We start from the raw sequence: 11,246 nt of genomic DNA on the forward strand, positions 1-11,246 counted from the left end.
GCCACCAGTTGTCTTCCGCAGAATCGTTGGTCTGCCGCGTTGACGACGGTACTGAGCATGAGGACCATCATAGTGAGGTGCATCATCTTTGAACGTCCCACAATCGGCAACTGGCGCAGAACCAAACTTGTAGTCGACATGTTAAAAACAACGGCGGCACGCTAACTGCAAAGAAAAAATGCTTACAACTGTAGTTGCTGTTTCAAATTTAAAAAAAAAACATTATTTTAAAACAATTCAAAAACGCCAATCAGGTGGTCATCTCAACCTTTTCAAGTCATTTTATTAACGGTTAATCAATACGTTTAGCAGGGGAATAAATCTCACACAGGTACACTAATTCAATAGAAAGCACGTTAAAAAACTGATCTTCTTCTAAGTATTTTAATCCGCGCAGTACTGCTTCAACGTTTTCAGGGTACAACTCTTGCGGCAACACTCGTCTACAATCTGACGACGAACCCGATGATAGCCGCCATCAATCGGATCACTTTCGACCGTAAAAGTTACCATTGCATCATCCACCGGGGTGTGGCGAATAACGCCATTTTTAGAATGGGTACCCATTTGAGGGTAATAGAAGAAAGACCGATACTGGCTCGGGTGTTTATCGAATATTACCGGAGCCAACTCTTCCAGTTCGTCCAAGTCTTGTCTGATTTCGGATACTAGCTGCTCACGATAGGATCCTTCCAGTGAATCTTCATAAGAAACGGCAGGATCTGTATGGGGAAAAATGCAGTAGAATGATCATTATTTGGGTTATCGTTGATATGCTTTGAATCATAACTAGTGAGTGAGTTTTTGTTTATTCATATAAGTTTTCGTACTACATGGCGGGATTGCTATCAAATTCCAGAAATGAACTTTTAAGAAGGTCGGCAAAAAAAAAAGAGCCATAGGCTAAATGTAATAACAGCATTTATATAGATTGCCATCTAAATGCGAAACGCCTACCCAATTTTCGTTGCACGACGCCTACCCGTTGTCCGAACGGGCTTAAATTTTGCAGTTGACCATCTGACATACCAATGATCAATTTTCGCCGCAAAAAGGGAATCTAGTTTTATTTTTCCCCTATTAATTTGGGACATTTTAATACCCACTCTCTGGAGCCACATTTCATTGGTGTTTTCAATTTTCCAACCAGACTCTGCTTACCCATCTAAAATTGGTTTAAGTTCTGAATGTTTCCATTCTGGTTTCTGTATGCTGCCTGCAGATTATTGAAGGTATTAAAGGGAAAATCAATTCAATTTTACTCTAATTAAAAAATAACTCGAATAATATAAAAAAAATTACACTTAACCGTTTAGTTTAGTTTTGTTGTGAGTTTGCATCAAAGTCTGCTCGGTATCAATTCAGACAAAATATTCTTCTAGCTATTTAGTAAAAGAAATGATCAAAATCAGCTTACCGCAATCTTTTGCATGGTTTTATTTCACTGAAGCTTCTAAAAAAATACTTTAGCTAGCCACGCTCCTTTCTTAAAACTCAAAATTAAGTTTGACCGAGGTTCAAAACATAGTTCGATTCTTCCCTTTTCCTCCTTGCGATTGTTCAAAACGAAGTTCGAACTGCGAACTCAAAACTAATCTCTTTTTTCCTTCGACGAGGAAGGAAAACTTAGTTCGAACTTCTGAACTAAAAATTTAACTATCTTCGTTGGACTGAAAGCACTTAGCGAGTCCAATATTAACCAAAGAACAAATACCGGAAGACTGCTAAGGAACACCATAATGGAATGGCCGCCGTTGTCAGCGTAAAATTTGGTGAACGGCTTGGAATGTTCGAAAATTTCCGCATGTTACTTCCCGTGGGAAGTAATATCCGGGAGTTTCCTTTGTATTTTGGGACCGAAAGTTCTATTTTGAACCAACAAAACTTAATTGCGAGTATGAAAGAAGCTGCGCTTAGATTTCAGTGTACGATACTTTTTTTGGAATTAAAAATAAAATACTTTGAATTTCTGTCAATGTAAAATAAGCGTAACTAAGTACCTCTTAACTCTTTATAATTGTAAATGAATTTTCATTTTATTTCATTTCAACTCAAGTTATTGTAACAGACCGAATGCAAAAGAAGTTCGGTTCAATTGTTAACAAAAAATACATATGGGGAACAAATTTCCCGACCTTCAAATGTCTTTCAGTGTTGAAATAGTAGAGAGCTACTGCCAACACTACAACTGCTTCGACAAACATTTTAAATGTTGTATTGTTTGACTTAAGCATTTCATTTTTTAACATTAAAAATAAAAAAATAAAGTAAAAATCGGATTCAAAAAAATCATTAGTTAATTTAGTTCCATGTTCGCTCTCTGGAGCCACTTTTTATTAATGCATCAAGCTTTGTTATTATAAAAAGACTTATATACAACAATTTTTATGTCTTATGTTTAACTCAAATAGTAGTAACATTATTTGTTCATTGAGCCTGGCGTCCTGTGATACGATGTGCAGAACAAGTCCTTACTTTTCCAGAAACCTTTCTGATAAGTCTAGTGCATAGGTTGGCAACCTGCGGCTCTACGTATATAAAACTGTGGCTCTTTTGCTCACTGCGCAAATGTTATATATATTTATGAACAAAATATTGAAAAAATCGTGCCAAAGCTATAATTGATCTTGAGACCTGGCACATGGATACTTATAGGCCACTGGCCAAGAAGAAAATTTTATTATTGCATACGCTGTAGGAACAAGAGGAAAGGATCAAAAGGAAAAATAGAATTTTTTTGAAGCCTAATTTTACATTTTTTTTGCCTGTCGCTGTTTTTGGAGCATCAGCAAAGACATCAAGATTTATTTTATCACTAGCCGTAAATGCAAAGAATAACTTTAGTTTTCACACAACATAAACTAAAAACTAATTATTTATTTCCAAAAGGCGTGTATATTTTTGAATCAATCGAGCACGAAAGTTGAGCTATAGCTAACAGGAAAATCAATGTTTATCATTTACAAAAAAAGTAATTCGACAGTCTTCGCTTTGTTATAAAATAACGTAAACCTCATCAAATTGTATATTTTAAGAACTCGCAATAACTTTTTTTCCCTTTATGAAAAATGTTCAGTTGAAATTTCCAAAATAGTTTTTGAATTAATCAACCATTTCGAAAAATATTTAAAACTTTGGTGCGTAGCAACTTTAAAACATTGGAAAACCCACCTCAATCCAATACTACTTATTCGAATTGAAAACGATAATTTTAATGTATCTGAATATAGATTAGCATTCCAGATTGACCCGCTCCGGTACTGTTGCCCGGAAGAAAATGGCCCGATTTTTCCAGATTATTCAAAATTTCGGCTGGGTTAGCGCGGATATTACCTGATTTTGAGTTTAAAATTTAGAAATTTAATGCCCGGATTTGCCCGGCCTGATACAATCTGGAACGCTTCCTTAATAAATAACGGGTTGAAATGTGAATAGATACATGAAATTCAAATACAAATTTCCAAAGCTAAGAATTGAGAATTAAAAATTAAAGTTTGACAACTTTTCAAACTCGAACTAGCATTGAGAATGAATGAAAATTTAAATTTGGCGAACCTACTATTTTTCCGATAAAAATGCCCTGTAGGAAAAAGGCCGATTTTATCGTTGGAATAAGCTATTTTAAGGTTGGGTGGCACTTTCTAGCTGGGATAGCATTTCTTCAAGTCGATTGATGCGCACTCTGGAATCGATATTGCGTACTGTTGGAAAAATTATCCAACAAAAAAAACTCTAGTGTCCAGTCAGCATGGTCAGTGATTAAACTGTCTGCATTTTAGAATAAAGTAAACCTTTGAGTCTTTGAAAACATATTAAATTTCAAGTGTAATGCCTGTAGCCGAGATTAACCAAAAGCACACAAATTTAAACGAAGGTTCAGTAACGGACATAATTTTTATTTCAAAACTTTACAAGCATGCTTGAACTGATCTTGCCAGTTTACTGTACTGCTACTTTATTGATTGTCACGAATATTCAATGAAAGCTTAAAAAAACTGTTGAAACTCACCGGTTCGGTTTCGGATCCTTTTGAGCCAAAAGTTGTGATGATCGGAACGATCCGACTGCAGAAGATTGCTGGTAGGGGAACATGCCCTATTATGCGCCACCTAAGCGAATCGCTGATTTTCTATGTATTCCACGTACAAATTGTGTTGAAAATGGGTGCAATCGTTGAAGAAAAGTGTTTTCTACAAATGCCTATGATATTTTATAACTCAAATTGCTATAGTTGCTTCAAAAACTTGATTTTTAAAAACCATATTCAAAGCCACAGAACTAAACTGTGTTGCAAATACGCGCCGCTGTGTATTCAATATGCGCCTAGCAGCCGAACACACCCGAAAGCAGCCGAAGACCAAAAACACACCAATACTTACAGACATTTTGACTGAATAGAAAATCAAAATGGACTAATCAAAATTTTCAAAAAAATGAAAAGTAGATTTTTTGTGCTGAATTAACGCTCAGAATATGGTTTTAGACTTTTTGTTCATTTTCAATGAAAATTGGCCATTTTGAAAAATTAATGCTATTTTCAGCCTACTACGATTGGCGCGTTATAACGAGCGCATGGGCCGTGATAGAACATACCCATAAAAAGCATACCTTTGCGAGTTCAATATGATTTTTTAGCATAAAATCATAGTTTAGATGCTCCTCTATCGATGTGTCAGAAAATATTGTCTTATTCGTTTTTCTCTGCTTGGTGACACCTTATTGAAAGTGTTTTAAAATTTAGATCAAAATGACGAAAAACCTAAATTGTGAAATTATCACGACACAGGGGCATTTTTAGGAAAAATTCATACTTGCCATGACCAATCACAGCATTTAGAACAAATTGGTAATATTTTGCAGGCTTCAAATGTTTCAGATTCTTCAAAACAAAGGTGGCGCGTATTAGCCACATGGGGCGTTATATGAACTTTTCCCCTACACCGTGCAGAACCAAAACACGGTTTGTTTTGGTTCTCCACTCTCTTTGTGTTCAATTCGCAATCGAAGAACAATGGCTCAATGATTGCTGATGACAGGTGATGATGGTAAACACGGTATAAATGTTCACATCATCACACGGTTAAGCGAGACAACACAAATTGGGTTCGTGGTAACACAACAGTGTTGCCAGATATTCTGGGTAAGAATATCAAAGTACTCATTGAGAAATGAGTACTTTCCCGGTTAGGGAATATAAGATGCTGAAGTGACAATTAGCTATCGCTAATTAATATAGTTGTAATATAATGACCTCATAGACGAAACATGAATAAAGATAACTCTATTCCACCACTGAAACCTGCGTTTTCAACAAAAACAAATTATTACAGATTTATATCTACTGTGGTTAAACTATAGATTTTTTTCCGGAATCTAAGCTTTAGCAAGCATTGGTGAATAATCTACAATGTAGGTATGTATTGAATTTCACTCATCAATCAATCGAACGCACTGAAGAATCACATGTGACAAAAAATGGGATTTTTTAATATGCCAGATGCATAAAATTCTGAAGACACGTAGGCTTCATGTCATGAATTTTGAAAATTCGAAATTTGGAATAACATATGTAAACTGTTATCACGAAACTTATGAAATTTTTTTATCGACTATATTGGTGAAATGTGAAGATTAGAATAAGATTAAAGATGAGGAACGAAAAGATGAAATGTGATAATAAAATTTTCAAATAAATTTACCCTTCCGCTCATTTTCAACATCTTTCATCTTATTCTTATCTTCTATCAGTCTATAATCTTTCAATATCTCAATACTCTTTCTCAAAGAATATAACGTTTCACAGATATAGTCGATAGAGTAATTTCATAAAAACTCGATAATTTTAAGAAAGTTCATTTACCTTTACTTTGTTACTTTAAAAGCTTTACATTGCAAAAAAAATATTAATATGTTCAACACTTTCACTGTAATATCATGCAAAGTATTCACTTTCACGGCAATATCATGTAAAGTATTCATTTAAGTTTAATATATAATTTCTTGACCCGATAGTTGTAAACGCATTAAAATTGATATAAAATCAAACCATGTTAGAAGAGTTGACGAAAAGATCTTTTTAATAACCAAGAGTTAGAAAAAACTCTAAGGATTTTAAAGTTATTTTCGTAACAATTATGTTCATTGATCAGTCATATATTTTGTTTAAAAAAAACTTTTAAAAAAAAATTTGAAAATTTGAAGTTTTTGGCTTTTTGTCTCAAAAGGTTGCCGACTACTAGTCGTATTGATTACGATTTCACTGTTTAACGTAATAAAGAACAATTGCAACGACAAATCTCAATAATAATCTCTCCATCACATCCAAATGATCCTTTTTAGGTTTTAGCCCTTTTTTCAAATAATATCCGACCAAAAAGAGTAGGTATTAACTTCGTACGGTCTGTTGTGTTAAGGAAAAAAACGTTCATGTTTAGAGTCATTCTTTTTTGTAAATTCGGCCGTTTATTGTGACAATCGCTAAGTAAGACTACCACATGATTCGCAGCTCCGACAGATTATTATTAGCCGCTCTAAAAGCAAGTTCACTCGTATTGGAAAAAATGGTAGAAATTTTGACACTTGTAGCACACCTTGAAAATTCTACTATGCAAACATATTTTCAAGATCTTTGGGCGTTGTATCTTTTTACAGCACTGTTTCTATTTCAGCCGTATGTGATAGAAATATGGCGATTTTTGCATCACAGCATGCGAAACTACAACACGTGTTGTAAAAAAACTTGAAAGCGACAGATCTTGAAAATGTTTTAGCAAGGAAAAATTTTAAAAAAGTGCTTAAAGTGTCCAAATTTCTACCACTTTTTCCCAACACCAGTGAACTTGCTCTAAGTATAGCCAAGTATAATATATGACATTTGTCAACTGGACTCGGTAGGCTGTGCTCGCGAAGTGTTTGTTTTTGTGCAAAAAAAAATCATTTTTCCCAAACCAAATCGGACATTAAAGTTGATTCCAGAACGGGTCTCGAAATATTTTTCACAAGGAGTAGCCTCGAGGAAAACCACGAAATCTTCTATCCGGAGAACCTGAGCAATCCAAGGATTTGAATGGAATTTTGCCGAAGGAGTCCCTAATCTTACTTGAGAAATTGTTGAGTCCGTTCCTTTTTATTTTATTGTGGGTGATTTTTGAAAGTATTGTACAGTTTTTTTTTCTCTTTTTTTTTTCAACATTAAAACCAGACTCCAAACTTTACCTTCTGGTTGAAAGCAATGCAGTAAGCGAAATAAGAATAGTACCACTATGTGTTTTGATTGTTAAAATATGAATGATTGAAAATCACGAAAATTTTCTTCCACAGCTTGTTCTGAATTGTTTAACGGTTAAATCAAGCATACGTTAATTTTTGTTTGACGTAGCAATTGGCGTTGAGGACCAAAAATGTGAAAAAGGGGTGCGAAATAAGAATAGTACCACTTGAGTTTTTCAACAAAAACAAGATTATTTTAAAAATTTACTGTGTGAAAGTGAATAATAATGCTTCTACGAATTATTTTAATAGATAACTGCATTTTAGGAGTTTCCCAGAATTCCAAAGGATTTCAAAGGTATTGGGAGGGGGTTTTAAAAGATGCTCCTCTAGCGATAAGGAATTTGATATTTGAGCTATAAAACTTTATCAAACTGCTTGATTTCTTCATTTACATTCATAAGTATTATGCAAAATGATGAAACATAGATTTGAGGCTGAAATTGAATTCAAAAAAACAGGTTTGATTTCAAAAATACTAATGTTTTTAATAGTCAAACACTATTTCTCTAGTTTTAAGTAATAGATGGCAGCACTATCTTGCAATTTAACCAAATTCATGCCAATTTTCGAACATCCGGGATTAATTAGCTTGTGCTGGATGATTTTGGTCAAGAAATAAATACATGGTACCGTGTGAACGCTTTGGAAATTCCAAGAACACTAAGTCAAGGAAAATTAATATTGCATCAAGGTCACTAAAAGTGAATTTTTTGGACCGATTATCAGAATAAAGTTGTACTTTGCGATGGAGCTTGATGTACCAGACGGCTAGCAGTATTATTGGTATGATTTGCAATTGAATCGGAAGTTGAGATGAGCAGGAATTTTGGCGGTTGTACATTCTTGTGCTGGTGATTCTTTTGCAAATCCGGAAAAGCTTTCTGCAGCGTGAACTTCCACAAAACTGTGATGGAAAAATACCTCAAAATGATCAATATGGGCCTGAATAAACCTGGAAAATCAAAATTGAGACTTAATTTGGTTTTATCTGCAAGACAGTGCTGCCATCTATGACTTGAAACTGGAATAAGTGTAGTTCACTGAAAAAAATCTTGAGTTTTTGATTTCCAACCTATTTTTTCTGATTCAAAATAAATCCCGAATGCTTGTTTCATCATTTCAGGTCATTTCGATGAAGAAAGTAAGTAGTTTGGTAAAGAATTACAGCTCAAATATCAAATTCCTTAACGCTAGAGGAGCATCTCTTAAAACTCCCTTTTAAAATCGTCGGAAACCTTTGGAATTCTAGAAAACTCCTAAAATGCAGTTATCTATTCATATAATTCCTAAAAGCATTATTATTAACTTTCACACAGTAATTTTTTTTTAATAATCTTGATTTCGTTGAAAAACTCAAGTGGTACTATTCTTATTTCACAACCCTTTTTTCACATTTTTAGTCCTCAACGCCAATTGCTACGTCCAAAAAAGTAAACTTATGCTTGATTTATCTGTTAAGCAATTCAGAACAAACTGTAGAAGAAAATTTTCGTGATTTTCAATGATTCATATTTTAACAAGCAAAACACATAGTGGTACTATTCTTATTTCGCTCACTGTAGTTGGATCTGGTTTAAATCTTTTACAGCATTAGGTTCGAAAATTATAACTTGTTTGCAATCGGCCATCATTATATTCATATTGGATCCATGATTGCGTAATAATGCGTTTTTTCAAATGTGTTTTTCTCAGTTGATTTGTTTTTCTTAATTTGGTATGCTCTTGTGCTCTATTGTCGTGTTTAAGCTTTTTATTTTTGAGTTCAGTTAGAAAACAACGAACGATTTTTAAAATGAAATTTGATCGAATAGTTGATGTCCAACTGTTTTACGGTCTCCCAACTGGACTTTTCCGAATTTTTCACGATCACGCCTAAACATTTTGTTCGATGGCCATCGCTCGTTCACTGATGGCATGGGTTCGATTCCCATCTCGGTACTGGGTGTTAAATATTATCCTTAAGTTGTTCACTATTATTCAGTCTATAAAGCCAAAATCGGCTAAGACAGTGTAAAATTTTTTTTAAACTAAGTTGGATTAATAAAACTGGGCAATATCCGTGCAGTTTTCTTCAATATCCGGACATTAAAATTCCGGTCTAGCTCAGATAAATCCGGGCAATCTAGAATGCTTAACAATCTTAATCCTACATATTGACATTCGGTTTTCAACCTTATTGAGAAGTCCAAAAACAACTCACCCGATTTCTTGCGTCCATGCGACGGATAGCTGTTGCATACCATGGCCAGGGTATCGCTCAGCGTTTTGCCACAGTAGCGTCTACGATCCCGGGTAACCCGTCGAAAGGTTTCCGTCGAGTTGTGCTCAACCCGGCTGGCTTCGGAAGCTGCCACCAGAACCAGAACCAGAACCATCAGACCACAACAGACGATAAAGATAACGCTGAAAGTACTGCGCCGATGATGATTGATGGAGCCCGCCATGATCTCTCACTCTCCGCACAATCCTTCGAAACTCTGCAAGAATAGAACGAAAGGATTCAGCTTTGGAGGAAACGGTCTCTGGAAAGCATACCCGAATTGCCTTGGCTCTGAATCCAGACTGGTTGAAAACTTAGTGAGTATTAAACTTTTATTAACTATTTAGCTGATTAGTGAGTTGTGTACAGTTGGAGTTTGCCGATGTCCGTTGATAAGCGTCGTCGCGATCAGGAGATTTTGATCTCAGAATCAAATGCAATAACTCTTCAGTTCGTCATAGGTGCACTGTTTGTGGCAGCACTCGTTGACAATTCCGACCTTAGGGTGGCCTCTCCTGGTCCGGAGCATCACCGGAAAACGTGGCTGGTCGGACTGATAGAAAGGCCACCAGTGAAAGTTCGTCTGGGCTACCATTGAATCGATCTGCCGTGCGATCTCGTCATTAGTGGGCTTTACGAATTCCTCATTGAAGAAATCTGAGTTCGGAATCATGAAGTGTTTGGTGGTGAACAAAGTCAGATAATTCGAAAAAAAAATCTTATTACTAGAATTTCATTGACAAAAAAAACTCTCTAGATACAAATTTAGTATTATTATACTAAGTAACTATAACTAGGTAAAAAAAAGTACCGGATGTGCCGTATTCGTTAGATCCTCTTTTCTGAGTTGGCCCATAGTATCCGTTCTCACAAACCATCGCCATATCTCGTACTAGTCTCTGTCCACAAGTCTTTCGATTTCCGATATCGTTATTTCCGCCATTGCTATGTCCAAACACGCCCACTGAACACAGTAAAATCAAACTCAGTATGGTTTCCATTTTCTTTTACTTTGTAACCATTCCTAAAACAAGGATCCGAACATGAGACATGCTTCTCTTCTTACACTGCATTGGAAATCATTTCACTAAAAAACGTATTCTACTTACTAAAATTTTGAACTTTAAATTCTTTTAAAATATCACCAATTAGTTCACCGAAACACGAGTTTGACTGAACATTTGAAAAATGATTTCAAATTGATTGCAAAGCTTGTATTTACCTTTCTGGGTGAGTTCCAATTGTAAGAGAAAACTTTCAAGTCTCAAAGAGCCTTTCCAAACATCCACCAGGATCTAAGTAGTTCAAATCTTGACTACAGTAACTCTCAAGGAACGGCTTGTTGAGCACAACTGTGTACTCAGTACAAAAATCGGCCACTTTTTATAGTAACTATTTTCCACCTCACCTGACCGAATGATCCGTATTTACGGTAAACAATTACCAGGAACGTTCAATGTCCTTCCAGTTGAGCGACTTTCAAGCTCCCTCAAGGCTTTAAACACCCGTGAAATTTCAATCGCATCTTATCTCACTACTCTCGGAGGATGGGTTAAGAATTTTCCGATCATTTGCATAAATTTTCTTCGATTTTCCTAGCCAATCGTATGCCATGCATTTTGTTAATGAATATTCATAAATCGTTACCTACGCGTTTGGTGTCAGGTGCAATTATTGACGATGAACTTGGTTTCTGAAATTCAAGAGCAGATAG

General features: G+C 35.3%; 1 protein-coding gene across 3 annotated transcripts; it reads right to left on the bottom strand.

Moving 5' to 3' along the window:
* Positions 1 to 250: 250 nt before the first annotated feature.
* On the bottom strand, positions 251 to 10,894 carry LOC129745432 (uncharacterized). 3 transcript variants are annotated; one of them, XM_055738507.1, is made up of 3 exons: positions 10,755 to 10,894; positions 9,473 to 9,749; positions 251 to 722 (listed from the first exon to the last, which is right to left on the bottom strand). In XM_055738507.1, exons 2-3 carry the CDS (start codon positions 9,714 to 9,716, stop codon positions 385 to 387), a joined length of 582 nt encoding a protein of 193 aa, XP_055594482.1. In that variant the 5' UTR covers positions 9,717 to 9,749; positions 10,755 to 10,894; the 3' UTR covers positions 251 to 384. The 3 variants fall into 3 exon arrangements, with proteins under 3 accessions (XP_055594482.1, XP_055594484.1, XP_055594481.1); XM_055738509.1 differs by lacking the exon at positions 10,755 to 10,894 and adding an exon at positions 9,817 to 9,960; XM_055738506.1 differs by lacking the exon at positions 10,755 to 10,894 and adding an exon at positions 9,808 to 9,960.
* Positions 10,895 to 11,246: the final 352 nt, after the last annotated feature.

Source organism: Uranotaenia lowii, chromosome 2 (assembly GCF_029784155.1).
Source record: "Uranotaenia lowii strain MFRU-FL chromosome 2, ASM2978415v1, whole genome shotgun sequence".
Classification (NCBI taxonomy): domain Eukaryota; kingdom Metazoa; phylum Arthropoda; class Insecta; order Diptera; family Culicidae; genus Uranotaenia; species Uranotaenia lowii.